The sequence below is a fragment of the Sceloporus undulatus genome, chromosome 1, assembly GCF_019175285.1.
Source record: "Sceloporus undulatus isolate JIND9_A2432 ecotype Alabama chromosome 1, SceUnd_v1.1, whole genome shotgun sequence".
NCBI lineage: Eukaryota > Metazoa > Chordata > Lepidosauria > Squamata > Phrynosomatidae > Sceloporus > Sceloporus undulatus.
In genome coordinates this window covers 237,827,084-237,851,229 of record NC_056522.1, presented here as the reverse complement: position 1 = coordinate 237,851,229, position 24,146 = coordinate 237,827,084, and the positions used below count along the sequence as shown (strand labels likewise).

At 38.5% G+C, this 24,146-nt stretch overlaps 1 protein-coding gene across 1 annotated transcript in view; it reads left to right on the top strand.

The window, feature by feature from the left end:
- Positions 1-24,146, top strand: part of KALRN (kalirin RhoGEF kinase) — a 695,315-nt gene that overhangs the window by 649,780 nt on the left and 21,389 nt on the right. Inside the window, 12 exon segments of the mRNA XM_042446189.1 lie at positions 300-366; positions 804-907; positions 1,379-1,448; positions 3,092-3,178; positions 3,826-3,918; positions 5,017-5,067; positions 5,185-5,262; positions 7,933-8,118; positions 9,597-9,768; positions 11,677-11,918; positions 16,001-16,248; positions 20,498-20,621. Coding sequence (XP_042302123.1) covers positions 300-366; positions 804-907; positions 1,379-1,448; positions 3,092-3,178; positions 3,826-3,918; positions 5,017-5,067; positions 5,185-5,262; positions 7,933-8,118; positions 9,597-9,768; positions 11,677-11,918; positions 16,001-16,248; positions 20,498-20,621 — 1,522 coding nt within the window.

The window sequence follows — 24,146 nt, the reverse complement described above, 5'->3', positions numbered from 1 at the left end:
GTAATAGGATAACTTCATCCTCTTCACATCTCTGTCTGCTAGGTAGGCAACTTTGAAGAACTCAGTGCAGTATGAAAAAGTACCTGTTTTAATCAATCAGAATTGTTCTGATAGCACCCATCTCTGACCTTAGTCTAGATTTTGTCAGTGCCTAGATGAAAGGCCACCTATGAATTGTATCTAAATCAGTTTTGAGGTCCAGCATGAATTCAATGGCATAAATAATATTCTAGTGAAAAGAAGTTGCTCCTGGACATCTCTGCCTGGCTGCTACAATATGCATCTCTTTGGAATTCTAGGTTTGTTCTAAATGAACTAGTACAGACAGAGAAAGACTACGTCAAAGACTTAGGAATTGTGGTGGAGGTGAGTTAAAACAAATTAGATTGGATATATTCTCACTGTGTCTTCTCAAATTGAATAGCAATTCAGTAACAGTGACCTTTGTTCACTGGAAATGAAACATGGATAAATTCATCTGCCCTCTGAGGGCAAGGAAGAAATTAAAAAGCCTAAAAGCTCTAAAACACTATGAGACTAGTTGCTAGTTTGCTCTCTGTTTGTGTGTGTGTGTGTGCACGTGCGTGTGCATGAGAGAGGGAGAGAAAACAAATATTTAAGTCTCATTTGGACATGGGATATAGTTCTAAAGTACAAAAACAGTAATGTGAACTTTGAGTTCACCGCAACCAGTATGGTCAGGATTTTTTTTAAATCCCAGTTACTACAGCATGTAGCAGATTCTTTCTTAATTAAAAAGTCAAGATGGTTGATGAATATCATTATTGATTTTCTGCTTAAAGGGATTCATGAAAAGAATAGAAGAAAAAGGTGTTCCTGATGACATGAAAGGAAAAGACAAGATTGTATTTGGAAACATTCACCAGATATATGATTGGCACAAAGAGTAAGTTTGCAATCGGTTTTAAATTACTGTTGCTAAAATACACACATTTTCTCTGTTTACTATATTTTATTTGTCTCGAACCACTTCTCTTTCCTCTTACTCCACACAAGTAACGTGATCAATCCAAGCGGCACTCAAGGGTAGTTTCATTCACTGCAACAGATTCTGAACATCTGTATTAGGTTTCAACATATATCTTACAAACATCAAGCCAACATTAGGTCTACTCTGCGTGGACCACTCTGAAATTAGTTACATCGAACAGTTTATTGTTAGCAGGCTTGTCTATACATGTGGCTGTTCATTTGCTACTGATTTAACAATGGATCTTTTTTATTGAAAATGATGCAGCAGTGAACTTAGCCCCAGGAGGTATTTCCCATACTGCTTGTGCCTGCTCCGGAATGGTTATGATTCAGAAGAGGATTTTGGGGCACATATTCATAACTACCCACTTTTTCTTCATTATAGTTTTTTTCTTGCTGAATTGGAAAAGTGCCTTCAGGAGCATGACCGTTTAGCACAGCTCTTCATCAAACATGTGAGTCCATGTTAGTCTCTTACGAAAACAGCTCTTAAATGTATCCTTGTTATGCTGTCTTTGATATCCTCATTAAAAAGGTACAAAATAAGGATATGAATCATATCATAGATCACAATGTCCTGATTTCCCTCAGGCCATAACATTGAGTAAGTGCATGTGTAGATGTGTTTTTGTCTTTTTAAACTGAAGGTAACTTTTTCAGATATCCAGAGCAAAAATGTGTTACCTAGATCCATAATCATGTCCAGAAGTATATCTATCCGCCATCCCAAAATGCACAATTTAGGTTCTTGCTTTCTGGCCTTTACCTTTAGGTATAGAATGTGTGCTACAAGGAAAATATGAAACTAAAACAGATGTAAACCACAGTGGATTAAAAAATAAAGCATAGCTTCTAATAATTTTTTATTAGAATTTTTTTTAAGTTATTTTTAAAATTATTTTTAAAACTTCCAGTCTTTTTAAATGAAACTATTACTAGTTGTACAGAACAACTAGTAATAGCTAGATGGACCAGAATCAGGATTTACATCCTTGATCACTTATGTATTTGTTGGATAGCTTTAGGCAAGACATTCAGACTGAGGAATTAACATTAATCTAGGGACATGAAAGGGACCTGTAAATTAGCCCCTTATATGCAGAAGACTGCTTGAGCAGGAGGAATTACATGAATGTCTGTGATGTCATATCTGCATAGAGGTGGGTATCGCTTGCTTCCCACTAAGAACATATTTGATGGATGTGGTCAAAAGCTTGTCTCAGTCATCATTTTGTTCCTACAGTAACCATGCAGATACCTGTGGGAAGGACATGAGGGCAATAGTACCTGCCTACTTGTGTTTCTGAGCAACTAGTATTCAGAGTCTCTGATAAGAGAGGTGATAAATAGTGATGCTAGTGCCAGCTGATAACATTATCTTCCATGAAATGATTTTGCCAAGCTCATGTGTGGACTTTACTCTTTTCTGATTTGTTTCCTGATAGTAGTAGGTTGATAGAGAGCCAGATTGGTGTAGTGGTTTGACTATTGGACTATGGCTCTGGAGACCAGGGTTCAAATCCCTGCTGAGCCAGGAAACCCCACTGGGTGACCTTGGGCAAGTCACAGTCTTTCAGCCTCAAAGGAAGAAAAAGTCAAACCTCCTCTGTATAAATCTCACCAAGAAAACCTCATGATAGGGTTGCCACAATGCAGAAATGACTTGAAAGCACATAATAATAACATCAGCAGTTGATGGTTGTTTCCCAGTCTTCTGACGACAGTAAACAAGGTAGAATGGAATTGGGGAACGCATATACTCTCCAAGCCCTTTCTATCAGGCCCATAGCTAGACTGGAGCAATCGGAGCACCACCCAGGGCGCCCCAGCCAAAGGAACCCCCAAACGGCGGTGCACCAATGTGGTGCCCGCAGTGCATGGTAGGACTCGGGAGGGTGCGCACGCTCTGCCCTACTGAGCCCTACTTTCTGCCCCAGTGCCCCTAAAGGCCTAGCTACGGGCCTGCTTACCTCTGATGGGAATAATTACTCCCGTGGTAATGGGAACAGTTAAATTGGCTTTTTATTGCTTTTCATGCAATAGTAAAAGTTGCAATTGACCTTAATCTAAAACAGCTGTGTAAATTTTGCTTTCACAGGAGAGGCGATTACACATGTATGTGGTGTACTGTCAAAACAAACCAAAATCTGAATATATAGTAGCAGAATGTGGTCCGTATTTTGAGGTAAGATTTGGCCTTTTTCACAGGATGCTTCATTCATGCCTTAGGTTAAAAATAACATCTGTAGAATGGCTTCTCACCTCTCATGTTTATAATGTGTTCTCCTGTCACTCTTTGTCAGCCAAGATCTCCTTTCTTGGATTGTTGTCTTTTCATCCTTCTCATTTTCTTTTTCTGTAATATCAGCTTCATATTTAGCAATTCCTTCTTGCTGCTGTGCCCCTCCTGACTCCTTGTTAATTTGTGGCTAATAGTCTCCCATGCCAGTTGCCTTTACTTTGCTGTTGTATCCAATCCATACATTTGATATGTGTCTTACCTGATCTGTAAGGTGTATACAGTCGTCCCTTGGTTTTCACAGACTTGGATCCATTCCAACCCTCCCCCGTGAAAACAGGAAATCTCCAATATTCACGCCCCATTGGCTTGAATGGTGGTGTGCACCCCATTTTGTCCCCCTCCATTTGCCACCCGCAAACAGGAAAGAGACACAGACTCCAAGTCTGCAAAAACGGAAGGATGACTGTACATGCATATAAGAGGGATTAAAAGGATCTTTATGCCTGCCACCTGGGGCCAATTTGAGTTTGTTAAAGGCAGAATATAGTTTTCTTATTATAACACTGATATTGTTTTATTTCATTTTCTAGGAGATACAGCAAGAAATAAACCAGCGGCTATCTCTCAGTGACTTCTTAATCAAACCCATTCAAAGAATAACCAAGTATCAGCTGCTACTCAAGGTGAAATATAATACCATTAGTGTATGTCTAGCAAAAACATGACCTAGGTTTGTGCACTTGGGTTTTTCTTGGTTTTTTTTCCCCCCCATACTGCATCAAACCCTTTGGCACAATTCTGCCTTATGTAGGGCTTCCCTTGAAGACAAGGACAAATTTGGAAGATGCAGTAGTGCAAAATGCTGTAGCGGCATTGCTTACAAGAATGACACATAGAAAGAACACAATACCAATCTAGAGACAATTGCCCTGATTCCCAGTGTGCTTCAGGACTGAATCAAAAGGGCTCAGTGATGACATTGAACACCCTAAATGGCTTGGGATGTGGATACTTGATGGAATGTCTTTCCCTGTGTACACCTGCCCAAGGATTACAGTCAGCTAGAGGGACCTCCTCTGTCTCCACCATGGGAGCAGTATACTGGGGGAGAGGGCCTTCCCTGCTGTGGCACCCCATTTGTGGAATACCCTCCCTTTAGAAGCCTGTTTGGTGGTGGTCATGTTGGCATCATTTTGTCACCAAGTTAAAACATGACAAATTATTTTAATACGTAGCAAATTATTTTAATTTACATTTGAGGAAGTAGACCAAATCTATGAAAGCTTATGCTACAACTTCTACATAGTTAGTCTCAAAGGTGCTACAAGATCCACTTACAAACTGATATTCCAGACTAATACAACTATGTATCTGATTTCTGTTTTAATATGTTTTAGGCTGTTTTAATTATTTTTATTTTAAATTCTGTATTGTTTTGAACTGTTTAAATTTATTTACCACCTTGAAGTCTTATAAGAAATTGTGTGAGATAATTGTTTTAATAAAACTAAAAGCAAATATGACATACCATAGCATAAATCCAAATACTGAGGAAAATGCAATTTAAATTGGCATTTCAGTTGTGAACTCTATGGAGCTGGTTCAGTATTTAGACTCATAGGTTTGGAAGAAATACCAAGGGCTGTCTAATCCAGCCCTGCCAGTGCAAAGATCCACAGTATAGACTCACAGATTCGTAAGAGTTGAAAGCAGGCAATATATGTAAATTTAAGGTACATTCTTTTCAGTAGTTTTTACAGGAGCATTTTCTTTTCCTGTAGGACTTTTTAAAATATAGTGAAAAGGCTGGACTGGAATGTTCAGAGATAGAGGTATGTTTTTATCAATTGTATTTTCTTCTGTTTTGTTTTACATTCTGATTACTAATTAATTCCATGATGACCTTAATTCTATTGTGACTCACCACTTTCTCTCTCTCTCTCTGACAGAAAGCTGTCGAGTTGATGTGCCTTGTTCCTAAACGCTGCAATGACATGATGAACCTGGGCCGTCTTCAGGGTTTTGAGGTAAATATTCATACGAACTTATTTGTTTATTTTATATTTATTTTATTTATATCCTCCCTTTCTGAATGTTAATAGACAAGTTAGCCCAAACAGCTGTGCCACAAACAGTGCATTTTAAAAATGCCTGAGTCTATCTTCCCTATAAATGTGGTGTGTTTGTATGCTTAAATGATTATTCAATTTTTTTCTTATTTGAATGTTGTTCAGGGACCATGTGCTTGATTTTGTATTTGTAATGCAGATCTGTAAAGACAAACACACTGCTTTACCTCACAGAGATTCTTGTCTTAAATAAAAAGTGTCCATTCCCTGTAGCCTGCCTCATTATCACAGCACCCACTTCCACCTATTAAACAGCTAGTTGTGCTGTGTACCTGTTACCCTTTTTCTTTTAGACATCATTATGCCTCTCTGTGCATTGAAACCCAGATGCCTTGTTGTAGATGTGGAATCTACATAGTAGTCAAATTGCTGTGTTTTATGGACCATTTCATTGTTGAATAATATAACCTCATAAGGAAAAATTAATATTGACATCCATTTTGAGTAAAATATAGGGGATTATCACATGGAGGTTTACCATTGATAAAACATTCCTGATGTGTGAAGGTGTGATAGCTGGTCATGCTTCTAAATCATCATTGAGGCGTCCCGCTTCTCTCCTGTTGTCAAAGCGTTCGCGGACCAGCCATATTTTCAATAACGGAAGTTCTCGCTATTGAAGAAATGGCTGCTCTGCGAACGCTTTGAGGATGGGAGAGAAACGGGACGCCTCAATGACAATTTAGAAGCACGACCAGCTATCACACCTTCACACTTCAGGAATGTTTTACCAACATTTTAGTGACAGTAGGCACCTCTGTGTGATAATCCCCTAAGACACTTGCTTGACAAACTCACTTGTGTGAACATCTTAAATGTAGGTGGAGTTTTTGACACAAGTTCTCACCATATGTACAACACCATGTGCTGTGAGATAAATGTGAATTTTCTGTTCCTTTTGTTTTGTCTTCTTTTTTTTTATAAAGAGGATAATCAGGAATCAAAGATATGAAGAGATGATCGTATATTGCACCTTATATAATTCCGTGTGCATGTTCCAGTGTAGGGCAAGATGACTATGTCTGCGTGAGCATATATTACTGAACATCACGCAACAATCATAGAATCATAGAATCCTAGAGTTGGAAGAGACCGCAAGGGCCATCCGTGCAGAAAATCTAAATCAAAGCATCCCCGACAGATGGCCATCTAGCCTCTGCTTAAAGACCTCCAAGGAAGGAGACTCCACTACACTCTGAGGGAGTGTGTTCCACTGTCAAACAGCCCTTACTGTCAGGATGTTCCTCCTAATGTTGAGGTGGAATCTCTTTTCCTGTAGTTTGCATCCATTGTTCCAGTTCCTAGTCTCTGGAGCAGCAGAAAACAAGCTAGCTCCCTCCTCAATATGACATCCCTTCAAATATTTAAACAGGGCTATCATATCACCTCTTAACCTTCTCTTCTCCAGGCTAAACATCCCCAGCTCCCTAAACTGTTCTTCATAGGGCATGGTTTTAAGACCCTTCACCATTTTAGTCACCCTACTTTGGACATGCTCCAGTTTCTCAACATCCTTTTTGAATTGTGGTGCCCAGAACTGGACACAGTATTCGAGGTGAAGCCTGACCAGAGCAGAATATAGTGGCACTATTACTTCCCTTGATCTAGACACTATACTTCTATTGATGCAGCCCAAAATTGCATTAGCCTTTTTAGCTGCCGCATCGCACTGCTGACTCATGTTCAACTTGTGGTCTCCTTGGACTCCCAGATCCCTTTCACATGTAGTCTCCTTCAGCCAGGTGTCCCCCATCCTATATTTGTGCATTTCCTTTTTCTGCCCTAAGTGCAGTACCTTACATTTCTCTATATTGAATTTCATTTTGTTGACTTTGGCCCAGCTATCTAGTCTATTCAGGTCATTTTGAATAGTGATCCTGTCTTCTGGAGTATTAGCTACTCCTCCTAATTTGGTGTCATCTGCAAATTTGATAACTATGCCCCCAATTCTGTCATCCAAGTTATTGAATCTTAACTCGTGAACAAATACTATTAACTCCCCTCACCAAAAAATCTGATAATATGCTAAGCTTGATAGATGCTTTCAAAGCTTAGAGCACAGTATCTCAAGGACTTTCCTTTTCCATACATACCCTGAAATTGTCATTAGATGCCCTCACATACAAAGATGCCATGCTTTCCACTCACAAACAGGACCTTTCAGTGGTAACATCCTAGTTCTGAACTCCCTCCCCATAGAGGCTCACCTGACACCTCACTGAATATCTTTCAGTACCTGGTAAATAATCTTTTTATTCTTGCAGGCTTTTAAAATTGCCATAAAATTGTCTGGTTTTTACCTTAAAGTGGTTTTATCTCTGTGAAACTTTTTAGATCTCTCAGTGGTTTCTGCCTGAAGTTCTAGTCTCACCTGGTTTTAAATTGCTTTTTGTGTTGCTCTTTGATGCTAATTTTATTTATGAAGAAATCATTAGTGTTTAGTTGGAATTTTGTCTGTTTATGTGTGTCTCCATAAAAGCAATTTGCTATATGATAACCAATAAGCTGAATAAATAAATATCTTTCCTCTTCTCATATTATTTGTGTTTTCTTTCTTATTTGTCTTAGGGAAAACTGGCAGCCCAAGGGAAGTTACTGCAGCAGGATACATTCTATGTAATAGAACAGGATTCTGGAGGGCTGTCTCGGCCAAAGGAGCGCAGAGTTTTCCTCTTTGAGCAAATAGTCATCTTTAGTGAACTACTTAGGAAAGGTTCTCTTACTCCTGGGTACCTATTTAAGCGAAGCATCAAGGTAAGAAATTACTAACCATCTGTGGTGGTAATTACAAAGCAAAGCATGTTTCCTTCCATCATTTCGACACTTTTGTTGCTGCCCTTCTTTTATTGCATACTGTATAATGAAGTGGGTTTCCCCTACTTTACTGCAGAAGGGTGAGAGAAAATATGCCCATTAATCTCTTTTGGTCTTATGTTTTTCTCATGCCGTTCTCTAATGTGAAGAACCAACACCATTCTGAGCATGCGTAGATCTCTTCTGATTTCAGAAATTAAATTGTGTTTTATTTCTTTTTAATACTTGAATGGGTGACCACAATACATTGTCAGGGATCCCCAGGCAGAGCTGGGGAAGAATCCTACATGACTCCGATACTATCAGTCAGAGTCGACTGTACTGGGCTAGGCAGACCAAGCATCTCCTGTGTACAAAGAAGCTTCCTATTTTCCTTTGCAACTCCAGCAGTGATTAACTAGAGGAAGAACCATGGCTGGATCCACACTGCAGCCATGGCTTAATACTGTGGAATTCTGGGAATTGTAGTTGGTTGCATTTTATAGACTGACAATTTGTAGTTCGTAGATTCTGACAATAAACTACAGTTCCCAGTATTCCATACCATTGACCCTTGGCAGTTAAAGTGATGTGTAACAGGATATTAATGCAATGGGGATGCAGTCTGTGTGTATTGTGTACAGGCTCCAGCATGTGTACGTGCACAGTTGCATGGGTTGGGGGTGGAGGAACTATGAATGGTTATTTGATAAGCATACAAATTAGAAAGCACTGAAAAGTTGAACTTCCTGGTACATGAAAATATTATATGTACAATTAGCCTTGTGGTTCCCTAGATGACCATGAAAAGCTACTTTGGGAAAGAGCATTTGCGAGCAGAGATGAAGCAAAGCAGGGGCACAACCCTTTTCTGTATCCACGACTACTCATTTACCCACTCAAAGCAGCAAAGCTGTAAGAGTGTTGTTATAAAGAGGCTATTGAAAGACTCCTGTAAAATATATGAACACAGAGCTAAACAAGCTAAAAATTCTATCAAGTAAAAGTATAAATAAGCATAGTGCTTGAGCAAATCATATTATATTCTCCCTCTTAGAGAAGCACAGTGTTCTGGTGATGTTCATATTTTCTGGCAGAATGCCAAAAAAGCAATTTCTGGAAGACCTTGGTGTACAGCAATTCATATTTTGCTAATTAGTAACCGAGCTCAATGTAACAGCATTGCCTTTTAAAGAAAGCAGTAATTCAAGGATAATTCAACAGTTATTGAAGATACTTGGCACAATAGTTGAAGAACAAAACTAAAAGCCAAATATTATTTTCTGAGATGATACTCTGAAAGAATTCCTTATCTGGAGAGGCAAACATACTGTTGCTGGACTATTGTAGGGCTGCCCTGCTGTATGTGTGACCTCAAAATGATCCTTGATCGTTGTTCCCTGTGAGCTGGCAGTAAACTTTCTTCTGAATGCTTTCAGATGACATACCTAATTCTAGAAGAAAATGTGGACAATGATCCTTGCAAGTTTGCTCTCATGAGTCGGGAAACATCAGAAAGACTCGTCTTGCAGGCTGCCAATCCTGAAATCCAGCAAGCATGGATACAGGATATCAATCAAGTGTTGGACACTCAGAGGGATTTTTTAAATGGTAGGTACTTCATGTGTGTAACTTGCCCTAAGGCACAAGGTCTTTGTGGAGAGCTCTGAATGCAACTTTACTGTGCATGGAACCTACAATGGACCCTTGTTATATGCTGGGGTTTGGTTCCAAGATCCCCAGTGGATAACAGAATCCATGGATGCTCAAGTACCATTAAATATAATGACATAGCACAATGGTATCCCTTATAAAAATGGGAAAATCAAGGTTTGATATTTGAAATTTATACTTTTTTTGAACATTTTCAAACCGTGGATGCTTGAATCCATATATAAAAAATCCGTGTATAAGAAGGGCCAATTGTATTACTATTGTAGGGCTTCTCCGTGTCTGTTATGGATCCAGACCTGTTGCCGTCTCCTATGTACATGGAGTGTAAATAAATAAATAAATAAAACTTTTGTTTATATCCCACTTTTTGTAAAAACAATCAAAGCAGCTAACAACATGTAAAATCTTACAATAATATCATATACACAATATCCCCCCTTAAAAAAGTGTAACAAGAGGAAAAACCATGTATATTGAAGAGAAATTCCATGTAACAGGATTTTTAAATGAGCTGAAATACTCTCCACTTCACCCTTTTCCCCCCTCAAAAGTAATTTAGCCATACCACAACTGATACTGAATTATCTGTAGAGATTAAGGTGGTATAGATTTTATATCAACAGTTATCCCTATTTGAAACAGTGTGGGTGAGTATAAACAACCAGTTACCAAGACTTAACTTACCATAGTACAGCAAGGTAACTGCCAGGTAGTATGGGGCATTTTGTCCCGCTTTCAGGTTTATTAAGAAATCCAAGGAAGTAGGCACAGGCTCATAAGGTACCCTTTGCTGCAGCACCATGTCTAATCCCATCCTAAAGTCCTTTTTTTACTGTTTAAAGGCTTACAAAAATGTATTACTAGATTAGATTAATTTCTCACAAATGGTGTGGAAAAGAGGCAGAAAGAAGATAATGGTAAAAGTAGTAAAATGAGATGTGGTAAAATGCTGATGTTGTACATGTATTATTGGATGTTTTTCTCATTATATGTGTAACATAAGCATTTTACCACTGATCACTTTACCCCTTTTGCCAGTGTCATCTCTTCCACACCACTTGTCTCATCACCCAGTGATAAAATGTCAGTAATACCCTTTTCTCTGCTTAGAGAAAGAAGTCTCTGCTTAGATAGAGGTATTGTTTGGAAATTAGAATTTCTTAACAATACAGGGTTAATGGGACATGGAATAATAGTCTCTCCACATTCTATTCAATTTTTCCATTTTCCTGGCCAATAAGGTACTTGCATCCTGAAGAAAAGATGAGGTATTTTATTGTAACATCCATTTTTTCTTGTTGTATAAACCTGAAAATACATGTGCAAGTAGGTAGTGGGTATGCAAAGGAACTCCTTTTAGAAGTGGTGCTTCTCCTTTTGTTCTTGTTGAAAAGCTAGAATTCTGAAATGTATTTTTTGGGCTGTCCTATATACCATATATGAACTTGATCAGCTTTAAGATAAAAATGAATAGTAGGGGCTTCTGTGCAAGTTCAAGTGGAAGCAAAGCAATACTTATTAACTTTGGAGGAGCATTACTATTTCAAACTATGTCATTGCCCTGGTGTGGGAGTTGGCAGGTGTTAAACTGAGCCCTGAAAGGCTGCCAATTGGATTGTGGCAATGTATTTGCTCAAATAACAATTCCTAATGTTTCCTCCCTGTGTCTTCATCACAAGAATTTTCAGTGAATTCCTGTTCTGTAGCTTTTTAAAAAAAAATGTATTGAAAATGCCCTCCTGTATAATATGTTTTGTTTGAATCATGGCGAGTTTGGAGTCCCTCACATGAGGACAAACACAAAATTGCAATATTGCCCAAACTAATTGTTATATTCTGCTCCAGCACTACAGTCTCCCATAGAGTATCAACGCAAAGAAAGCAGCAGCTCAGCTATAATGAGACCACAAGCCAGCAGGGTACCCCAACCCATCACCAGACCCTATTCCTCAGGTCCTGTTGGGTCTGATAAACCTTTGAAGGCGACTATGCGTAACCCATCTCTTCCACCTCTCAAGATATCTACCTCTAATGGCAGCACAGGGCATGAGCAGCACCAGACTGGGGACAAATATGAACAAAGCAAGGTATCTAATTTTCTGCTTTAGTGTTTAGACTATCTTTCCTGGCATTTTGCTATCAGTTTTGTCATTTTAAATTTGTGTACCTATTAACCTGGATCAGGTGTATGTTCTGGTGAATTAATATGTAAGTAGTAATTGCTGATTCCAAAAGCCATGGTCTTTATTTCCCCTGTGGGAGAAATGGTGCAGTTAAAAACAATAGCTGATATCAAGTCAGTAGACAAAATTCACAGATTTTCTTTGTCGTCCATTTGTCTAAAGGAAACCAGGCATGAATTATATGTGTGCAATGAATCATGGTTCCCAAACAGACTGGCCAAAATAAGCTGCTTCAGGTCACTTTAGGGGTATGCTGTTTAAATGACACATGCATCTTAAGAGGTCAGAAGCTGCACCAAAGCTGCGCTCCAGTCCTTAGGACTGGAGCATGTCTTTGGCGTGGCTTCCGGCCTCTTAGGACGCATGCAGCATTTAAACATTATACCTCCAAAGTGACCTGAAGCAGCTTTATTTTGGCCTGTCTGTTCTGGACCATAGAATCGTAGAGCTGGAAGAGACCAAAAGGCCATCCAGAGAAGCCATCATGATTTTTAAAAATACAGTCTGTCCTTGCCATACAGGGGGGATCTGTTCTGGACCCCCTCTCCCATGTAAAGCAAATTTTGTGTATGCTGGAGTCCCATTGATCTCAGTGGCAGCATGCTCCTGTGTGTAGTGGCACACACGTATCAGAGGTGCATTCACCATTGTGTTCCTCACCGCTCGCTGTCTGTGGAAGCTTAAATCTGTGTACAGCGAGGGTGCATATGCCGAGGGTGGACTGTAGGTAAGACGAGATAATATTGTAAAACCAAGGAGAAATAAGGAAAGGAGTGTTGAATTCAATAGGTGTTTTCCCTTGAAAATCACCACTCTCTGCATTTTTAGCCATAGTGTTCAAAATGCACATTAACTGTTGGGACTCTGATACTTGCGTTTGCATGAAATATGTAGTTTACCTCATGCTGCTAGAGAAAACATGGATTAACACTTAAATCTGTTTGAAATATTTCAAACAAGCATACATGACACATAAAACATCAAAATTTCAGTAATTCCAGGTTATAATTATAAATACATGTGGTTTCTGTCAGGTTGGACTTCACAAGATCATTTGAATTGTCTGAGCAACAGTATTCCCAGTGTGTAAGAAGAGTAGCAATGTAGTTCTATTAACCTGTAGCGCTTTGTGCCTTCCTTTCATGACCCCTGATCATATCCTAGTTTTAAAAAAAGATTTCTAGTAATTAAAATGCAAGTTAAATGTGGATCACCTCTTTATTTTAATATATAGTGCATTACAGCACTATTCTTCTTTTTGAGTCCTGTTTTACAAAATAATACATAGAGCATTGAATTGTTTCCACACCTCTTCTCTGGAATTGCTCTCCTTTTGCTTACTTACTTTTTACAAACCATACATTATTATTATTATTATTAATATTAATATTATTATTAGCTTTATTTATAAAGCACCATAAATCTACACGGCGCTGTACAAAACCAAGTAAAATCAAGAATATAAAAGCCTGCCTATGGCGTACAATCTAAAAGTTAAAGCAACAAATTAAAAACATCATATAAAACAAGTTAAAACAGCAATATCCATTATTGAGTCAAGCATCTGAACAACCAGGACACAATCACAGACTCCCTGGGAACGCTTCCCTAAACAATATGGTCTTTAACTTGGCTTTGAAGTTGGTTAGAAACATGTTGAGTCATGCTTGTAAGGGGAGGAGATTCCAGGAGTGAGGGGCGGCAAGCGAGAAGGGATGAATCTGGGATGGGGCAGTGGAAATCCTGGGCTGGGACAGGAGACCTTGGCTACCAGAACGGAGGAAGCAAGTGGGGATGTAGGGAGAAAGTAGTTTGGAGAGCTAGGGAGGGGCCAGCCCATGGAGGGCTTTAAAGGTGAGCAGGAGAAGCTTGTACCGAATGCGGAAGGGAAAGGGGAGCCAGTGAAGGGATGACAACAGAGGGGAAAAATGGTCATACCGGCGAGCGAGTGAGATAATACGAGCAGCTGAGTGCTGAACAGAAATCAATGGGTGGAGCTGAGAGAGAGGAAGCCCTGCCCAGAGAAGATTGCAGTAGTCGAGTCGAGAGACCACTAGGGCATGGACCAGTCTTTGCAGTAGAAGCAGAGAGGTATGGACGAATTTTGGAAATATTATAGAGGAAAAATCTACAGACCTTGGCTGTGGCCTGAATCTGAGGGATAAATGACAGAGAGGAGTCGGAAATGAAACCAAGACTGCAGGCTTCCTGAACCGGCTGAATAGAGATGTTGTTGACAGAGATAGAAAAGGAATATTGAAGGGTGGGCTTAGGAAGGAAGACAAGAAACTCCATCATAGACATGTTGAGCTTCAAACGCCGATGGAGCATCCAGTGAGAGACAGCTGTCAGACAAGATGAAACTTTCTGCTCAAGCCCTGGCGAAGGGTCAGGGGTGGAAAGATACAACTGGGTATCATCGGCATGCAGATGATAAGAAAAACCAAAAGAGCTGATAAGTTTACCAAGAGACAGTGTGTATAGAGAGAACAAGAGGAGACCCAAAACAGAACCCTGAGGAACTACAACAGATAGGGGAACAGAGGACGAAGTCTGGCCACCCGAGACCACTGCGAAAGATCTATCTGACAGGTAAGATTTAAACCAATTGAGAATGGAGCCCGAGAAGTCAAAGTCAGAAAGTAAGTCAACTAAAAGACAGTGGTCCACAGTGTCGAAGGCTGCAGACAGGTCAAGGAGGACAAGGATGGAGTAAAGGCCATTCACCTTGGCCCGCAGGAGATCACTCGAGAACTTGGTGAGGGCCATTTCTGTAGAGTGCCATGGGCGGAAACCAGACTGGAAAGGGTCCAAAATGGAGTTAGTTTCAAGAAACTCAAGACAGCGAGAGTAGACGACTTGTTCCAGAACCTTAGAAACAAAAGGAAGAAGGCAAATCGGACGATAATTAGACAAGGAAGAAGGGTCGTGAGAAGGTTTTTTCAAAATAGGGGAAACTAAAGCGTGTTTAAAGACCGAGGGGAAGGAACCAGAAGAAAGAGAGAGGTTAAAGATGTAGAGGAGGGAGGGCAAAAAAGAAGGAGCTATGGAGATTAGAAGACGAGAAGAAATTGGGTCAAGAGAACAGGTTGTGGGTTTGGAAGAGTTCAGCATCCTAGTGCATCTCAGCATGTTATGCCTGTTTTTTCAGAAGTATGGCACTTTTTTAACAATAAACAAACAGTTCAGGATCAAGACAATATTCCTTCACAGCCAATTTTTGAGATTCCAACTATTCCACTTCCCTTACCAAACTTGCCATCTTCCTATGAAATTTCAGCAGTGCAGCAGGGAGGGAAGAGCTTCCCAACTTGTTTTTTAAAAAAAAAAACCCTGACAATTTTGTTCATACACTCTTCTTAAAATACATTCAACTTTGTGATATAAAATGCATATATTTCCCTTTTCATTCAGACCAATATGACCTGATACATTTGTACCTAACCTTCTTTCTTTCCTTCTGCCCTCGAATTACAAAAGAGCCTTTCAAAAACATTATATAAAATTAGTGTAGTCTGTTCTACCCCCAAACACCATTATTTCAGCAGTGTCCATGATCAGATCATTTATCAAAGGAGACATTACTTACTGTGCTAATTAGTTAGCATTCATTTGTCAGTCCCATTCACAGAATACAACATCATTCATTTTTGTGCAAATAAAGAGAACACAGCACAATTGTTTCTTTAAAAAAGAGTCCAGTGGCATTATAAAATTTAGCGCATTTATTATACTGTACCGTGACCTTTTGTCAACTAAAACCCTACTTCATGTTACGATCCAGGAAAATTCATGCTATGAAGAGTTTTTCCATCTCTGTAAGCAATGCACTCACTTGTCTTTGCAGGGGAGTTCTGAGAATGAGATGCCTAGGAAGTCCTTGGTAAACCTGAATGTGATATATGGAATGGAATGATTACAAAAATAAAATGTATCATTGTGCCAGAGGTAACTTGTCACTATTGCTTTCAATGTCTTCTTCCCAGAATGACTTGGGCGGGTGCAATGGGACCTCTTCTATGGTAGTCATCAAAGATTACTATGCACTGAAGGAGAATGAAATCTGTGTCAACCAAGGTGAAATAGTCCAAGTACTTGCCATTAACCAGCAAAACATGTTCCTTGTGTACCAGCCTGCCAATGACCATTCACCAGCAGCAGAAGGATGGATCCCAGGGAATATCTTGGCTCCCCTCACTAAGTCAGCTACAGATAATAACGACGGAAGCATAAAGTAAGTGCTGTGTTGGATTCCCTGGGAGCAGTTTATGGATTTTTGAGGAATAATAGAATCCAAATGGTAGGATTTCCCTACATTTAAAAATATCTACAGTGCCATTGGAACAATCTTTGCTTGATCATACAGCATGGGGTATCCATGTTGGGATAGCCGGGTTTTTGTTGACTTTTTTGGTTTCCCTCCCCCCTCCCCCCTATAATTTGTAAAGAGTTAACATTTATAGACAGTTTAAAAGGCATGTTTTATGTTTTTTGCCATTTTTTCCTAATAATGGACCTGATTTGGACTGGACATCTATTTATCTTGTGTTAAAATTGTTTATAGATAAAGATAAACATACATACATACATATATATATATATATAGGTTATAATGATACAGAGCAAAAACAACAACAACCCACGAACCACATGCATCAGGCCCTGCATTGGATTGTGTCCTGCTTCTCAAGGAAGAGAGATTTTATGTTGTCTATGGCAATTTCTTGTACAGCTTGTAACATTTTTTATTTTTATTTTTTCTGTTCACATAATATTTTGTAAAAAAAATTGCTTTGAAAAATCCCCTTTTGAATACATTCCTGTAAAAAGTATTTTGCACTATTTAAAGAAATCCATATTTGAAGTCAGGTTGTGCAATATTATGGATAGTCACAATGTACATCATTGTACCTGTAATGTAACTAATAATTTTAAATGTACTATTTTAAATATGTAAAATAAATTTTCACCATGAGCATGTTTTGACAAGGTTAAAAGGACCAGTTTCTGACCCTCTTTAGTTCTTTCTTTTCCTTACAAGTTTTTGTTGTTTATTTAACAAATGTATGAATACTATTTCCCTTTTTTGAAATCTGTCAATTTGAAATGACTAAATAATGTGTTTTTTGATATTAAATACTGAAAGTACAATCCTTTTCTGCAAAACCTGTTGGATTTTTTAATTTTCAGTTTTAAAAAATCAGTGTTGGTTGTTGAACAAATTTCTCAAAGTACAGTTGTTTCAGAAAGACTATGTTCAGTCAAATTTTAACTGGAGGTGAGGTAGACTTTTGCATTGCAAAAAATGAATAAAGAGCCCAATGTAGTTCTAGTGCTCCTAGTGTATAAACTGGGGTGGACAATTTGTAGCCTTCCAGATTTTGGACCCAACTGTTATAAGCAATGTTAAGGGATAATAGGAGGTATAAACAACATCCAGAGGACTGCAAGTTGTCTTTCTCTAATATCAGGCCATCTGAATCGCATACACAAATCTTATATTTAATTACCATATGCTATAATTTTATAGTTTCATTGGACAGATGTCAATCATGTTTAATCTAAGCAGGGTTTCTGTCCTAACAGGCATATGAAACAAGTTTGCAGGTCTTATTTAAGAAGAAACTTATTTAATGTTAACTATGGTAAGCATTGGTGTGAGTATAATAACTGAACTTCATTTAAGGTCAGCAAGCAATTAGATACCACTCATCCCACAAGAGCTCCAAAATGTTGTCAAGGTTTTCATAAGATAACGCTACATTCATAGGATAGCATACAAGCTGTCTTCATGGAAGTCCCATACTGCTTTTGCCAGTTTCGTGTGACCTCATGAGGAACAGTCCAGTAAGCATAGTCACTGAATGAGGTGAGATATGGACACAATTAGTCCCCTAGCTTTTCTGCTGAGGATTGCACCATACATTATGACAGAGGTATAGCAGCTGCTGAAGAACACTTTTTCTACCCAGCGATAGCATTCTCTGGTCCCCATAATGTATGTAAGTGGTTTGCCTATGTGGATGTTTATGGAACAGACTTTTCAACCACCATGCTATTCTGCTATCAAAAGTTAAAGGATCACAAATGGATATAAAACATGACATTGGAAAGAAACATGGCCTAGGAAGCAGGTATATAGGAAATAATATATAGATTCAAAATGAGATGGAACATAATATCCATAGAGCTATGGAAGAGGAAGGCATTCATATATGTCTACTCAAGAAACAGAAATAGAAATTGAGAGCAAAAGAAACCCCTTGTCAGTATAATTTTATTGAACAGGGATGTAAGTATGTTTCCTGTGAATTGCTGTCCCATGAACAAAATGATTGCCTAAATGTATTAGTTCTAGGAGAATCTCAGAATTTCAACAGACATTTTTCCTAGCCAGAAATGGAATGAGTGCATATTGCCTAGAGCTGTTATATTTAGTCTCTCCCAGGTTTCACACTACTCTACAGTGATGATTGTATACAGTTTGTATCAAAGATGGAGGCAAAGTTGGAGATTGCATTACAGTATTAGGGACTAGCCTAAGTGTATTACAGAAGATGGAAAATGTTTCCTCGGCACTATTAAAAGGTTTTTGTTCAGTCATCTAGGAATCTTTACAGATGCTATTATTTCAGCAGCTTTATTTTAATAACGTGTACATTCTTCACATTTTCTTACCACACTTCTTTAGATATTGTGCTAGGTAAAATCTTAGAATATTTTAAAGTGATACTTGCCTGCTAAAGCTCTCTTCATGCTTTTAATTCATATATCCACTGAATATGACAGTGAGTTCACAGTCATTGCTTTGTTTGGAAGCTGCTTTGGCACCTTTTGCTGATGCTCAAGGGCCAGACCAAAAGGCCTAATTCTTCTCCTTTCCTTCTCTTTTTCACTGAGTGCACATTATGAAGATGTGACAGGAGCTAAAGGACTGCAACATAAAGTACAATGTAGTTTTCCTAAATGACCGTATGAACTGTGGCCTCTGAGATTACTTTTGCAACAGAGTGGCATCTATATGCACTGTCCTTAGATTTCTGCTTACAACAAATGAATATAAGCAAATTTAGTTTTGTGATGGTGTGATTTCCTTGCTGTAGTAAATCTTGCTTTTAAATATTACACTACTAATCAGATGAATGAGACAAGACATTTCAGTATTGGAACAAAATAATTTTAGGGGTAAGTTCAGTTCCATAGCTTGCATTATTGTCATTGCTAGATATCTCCCAATTATATGTCATTTGTGGTAGCTCTTTACTCTTTTCTAACTCCATCTGCAAAAAAGGTGAATATAATATATGTGCCTGGCATCTCCAGTCCAATTAGGAGTACCAGTTGCATGCATGTGTATATATATATATATATTCTCTCTCTCTCTCTCTCTCTCTCTCTCTCTCTCTCTCTCACACACACACACACACACACACACACACACGTTTGATGAAAGATATCTGTGTTGATGCTCACATAATATTTACTGCCATTCCCATTGGTGAACTGTATTGCAATAGCAGTGGTATGTCAAGTCTCCATAATTGATAGTAGAATTTGACCATAGACTTACAGAATGAAGAATAAATGGGCAAGTATAGCAACTGACTGAGCTGTTTTCACGGCTTCATATTCAATTAATCAACAAGATTAGCATTCTGGAGACAGATCAACTTTCTGTTAAAGTAAACTGAGTTGCATAAGGAGAATAATAGCTATCCAGTTTATTATTAACTGTTTTTAAATATTTGCTTTCTTTAATCAAGTTCTACATTTTCTAGCTTAGGTTTTCACACTGTTGTCATGTTCCTGTTCCCCTGATCCAAAAGAAAAGGTTTTGTGGCAAAATACATGATTGGACAAATGTGGAAATAATGCATTTAATTATCTCTTATTTAAAGCAGAAAATTAATATTTGGTGCTACAAATTATTGTACAGTTGGGTTGGAGAAAAAAACCATAGGCAGATTAAAAGAGGAACTTCACTACTTAAAAGAATCAGAGCTTATCAGGAAATGTTAAATCTCCTAATAAGTGATTGCTTACAGTAAATTTGGGACCTACCACTGAATTCTGAAATACATATGTATATATTCTTTGTATTGTTCTGTCAAATTAGCCCAAGAACTTAGCTCCTGTATAATTTTGCATCATTTTCATTATTTTAACTAGAAGCATTTTTAGTCTAGTTCTAAACCCTTGTATGTTGCAAATTTTATTCATAACTTATGGTTTCTGCAGACCTTCCATCATCCTTTAAAGAAAATTGTTTTTTTCCACAAATGGCAAGAATAGCAAAACAGTCATTCTAGGACAGTTTGAATTTTAGAATGGAAAGTTTGTACTGATATAGGCATGTTGCAAATGGTTTCATCTCCTTAGGAGAGCTGCAGGTATCAAGAACATGTGTGCTGATTGCCTTTCCACATCCCTTTCTCTTCTTTCTAAGACATGCCATTTGATTGGTGCATTTTTTGGTACAACAGGAAGTCATGTTCATGGCATACCCTGCGCATGAGAAAGCGGGCGGAAAAGGAAAGCAGTGGCAAAACTGAAGCCAATGGCCTACGTAAACCCAAGGATATTCTGGGCAACAAAGTCTCTGTTAAAGTGAGTAAGGCCATTTGAAGCTATGCGCTGCTTCCTGCTTCTCATCCTCACTCCCTCTACAGCATTCCTAAGGAGTGATGTCTGGCATTTATTTTTGTTTTGGTATTTTTCCCCCCTTTTGGCTTTTGTTTTTATTTTGTTTTACATTTTGGTAGTAGTAGCCATTTTTGCCGGATTTTGCATGCAAGATACAACACAGCTTTTCCTCCTCACCACTGGCATAAAAGTAAGTAAGTAAGAGAGTGAGTGAGTGAGTGAGTGAGTGAGAGTGCATGTGTGTGGGAGACACTTCAGAAGTTTAATGAAGCATCAAAAATGCATGTGCATTGAAAAACTATCTTAAATGGAGCAAACTCATGCCTATCCAAATGAGATGAAAAGAAGTCACTCTGAAACATCCACAGAATATTCTTTAAGGAACTTGTGACATTACATTTCACTAGCAGTAGACACAACAAACAAGTTGCCTTTTAGTTGTTTGGCTGTCTGTATCAGCTGTAGTAAAAAAGGGTCATGAGTTGTGGGGCAACTGGAGTTGTGGAGTTGTGAAACTGCCCACCATAACACCTAATAAATTAGAGTGGTCAGACCCTACCTTCTCTCTTGTTAGATGAGTAGAAATAAAGGCCCAATCTGCAGTTGTGATCAGTTGCTGTGGATTGTCTTCCAAAAGGCAGTGCATGTTTGTAGGGATATTCTGTTAGTCATTTTTAAGCCTCGAGCCATGAATGCACCTACTGCCTCTGGAATCACTGGACTCTGGTATACCTAATGAAAATGTTGGTTCTAAGTGAACCAAACATCTAGTGTTATGCTCAGGATCTGGAATCGAACCCAGTATATTTCGTCACCTTTAAATAATGTATTCTTAAATGGAAGAAGTCTAAATTCAATCATTCATGTTGTAATAGATTCTTAGACATATTATGTAGTCCCAGTTGAATGCATTCTTTTTAGGTATACCAGTAATGAGATTGAATTGGGACCAAAATAGAATTAACAGAGATGCTACCAACTCAAGCACTGCCATGTGTATAGTGCTTATAATAGAGGTTGTTTTCTTTAGTTGTAGTTCACTTGTTTATTATTATTATTATTACTTATGTTTGCCCACTCCTCTGTACTAGTATTCTTCTTCTGTTTGTGTTTGCCTATGCTAATTTTAATTACTGCAGAGTCTAAAGAACCTGTGCAGTGTAGCAGTTTATGTGTCAAGACTCTGAGACACCAGACTCCAAATCCCTGTTCAGCCTTGGAAATTTAGGAGGTTATCACACTGGCAAAACAGATGGGAGCATAGCAGAATGCTACTGTCAATTTCATGCTTTAGCATGAAAATTATCACACCTTGCATGATGGCGTGCTTATCCCATGAATAAAGAGAAATTCCAGCACCACTTTTTATTTACTGAAAATTCTGGTGAATAAAAAGTGGTGCTAGAATTCCTCTTTATTCATGGAATTATTGTGGAATAATCATGATGTAGTGTGACATTGTATGATAAACTTTTCTTTATCACATGATATTGACAGGAGCTTACCGCTATGTTCCCCTTTTATTTGCCTGTGTGATAATCTCCTTTCTGTGTGGTCTTGGGCAAGTTGCATTCTATCAGCCTTAGAGAAAGGCAATAGCAAACCCCTTTTGAACAAATCTTACTGAGAAAACTATGTGATAGGGTTTCGTTAGGGTCTTCATTAGGTGGAAATGACTTGATGGCACAAAACAGCAACTAGAGGAGGATACACATTGCACTATAAGAATAGTTGAATGGAATGTTGATTTTTAACAGGTGTAGCTTTCCTCTCCTGTCTAGCTAGCAACATCTGCTAAAATTCCTCTTCAAGTGAAACTGTTAAAGCAACTGTGGCAGATCAAGGAGCCACTTTTTGGCCTTTAGAGCAACACAGCTGGCAAACAGTGCAGAGAAGCTTCAGGCTCTATAAAAGGTGACTTGCTACTTTTGGAGGTTTCCAGAAGAGGCAATTCACCCCTTTGGGAACTGGAGAGATCAAGAAACTGCAAAACAAACAAACAAAAACCACCGTTGACCGTGAGAGCCAGCATAGCATCATCAGTGATTTGAGTGTTGGATTATAACTCAAGACCAAGCTTTCATCCCCTGCTTGACTATAAAACCCACTGGGTGACCTTGGGCAAATCACATGCTCTTAGCCTCAGGGAAAGGCAGTGGCAAACCCCACTCGATGTAGTATATGAAAATAATTTGTTTTTTTCTTGTGCATATTTTCATTTGCACATTCATGTGTGTTCACATTTTAACATTTTATAAGGCAATAACATTGTTCAAATTAGAACAGTTGTATTTAAGTAAACTGAATATTTAACTCAACACATATAAATTTGACACTTTTTGGGGGGAGGAGGAGGGATCAGGGCCTTCAAGTCTTGTGTCCCCCTTAAGTAACTCTTGCATACTTCCTAGGGACATTTGAGAGCCATTGAAGTAGACTCATTTATGTCACAAGATCTTAGCCCATTATTTTGTAATGTGCCACAAGGTGCTTTTTTTTTTTGGTCTTTTTGCATCTGTAAAAGAATTTCTTTTGCTCTTGGCACTTGATTGTCTTCATAAAATGAATACACACTTTCTAAATTTTGAAAACTCATTAGTATAACTCTTGACATTTTGATCAAAGATCACATTATATTCCTCCTACCTTTATTACACAAGCTTCATAGTACTGTTAAGGCTATGCAGAACCTACAAAAGTGAATTTTTGGAACACAGTTACCGAATATCCCCATGCTGATGTTGGCTAGCTGATTCTGGAAGATGTACTCCAGAAGGTGATTTCACCATGTTCTGCTGTGATTCATACTTATCTGTATACAGTATGGACTAATCTTACATGGAATAAAAACTCACTATTGTAGAAGGAGCCTGAAGTGCTGCTGTGTTTGTGTGCATAGTGACATGGGTAATCATCTCTGACAACAGAAAGAAGGCTAATTTGTGGGTGGGATGAAGTGGTTTTTAGGATTCCTAGACTAATTCTTGTCGCCATCACCACACCCAGTACCCAGTACAGTGTGCTCTCAGTACCATAAGAATTAATTCAGTGACTGGAGGAAGGGTGTATTTGAATGTCTGGCAAGTGTGCTATCTTCTGCTGTGCTCTTACTGTTTCTTTAAATTGGGGACAAGGAATGCCAAAACAGAAACAAAATATGATTTGGATTTTTAAGGTGGGTGTTCATTTAGAATTCTGCATTTGGAAACTTCAAGTTGCATTTCTATTCAAGCTGTTTGAAATTTATGAACCACATAAAAATTTAAAGGATTGACAAATCCATTGAAGTGTCACACAGTTCAAATTCTAAAATGTTGTACCTCTGGGAGATTGAACTCCTTCAAAACTCCCTGTTTGAAAATGCGCTTGTTAGACTATTAAATCTACTGGCTGCACCAGGCCTGCTGTGGCATCTTAGAGGGCCTTGGCAAACTGGGGAGTTGGTGTAGCAGAGGTAGCATTTCATATGGCTGCTTCCATTACTGCATT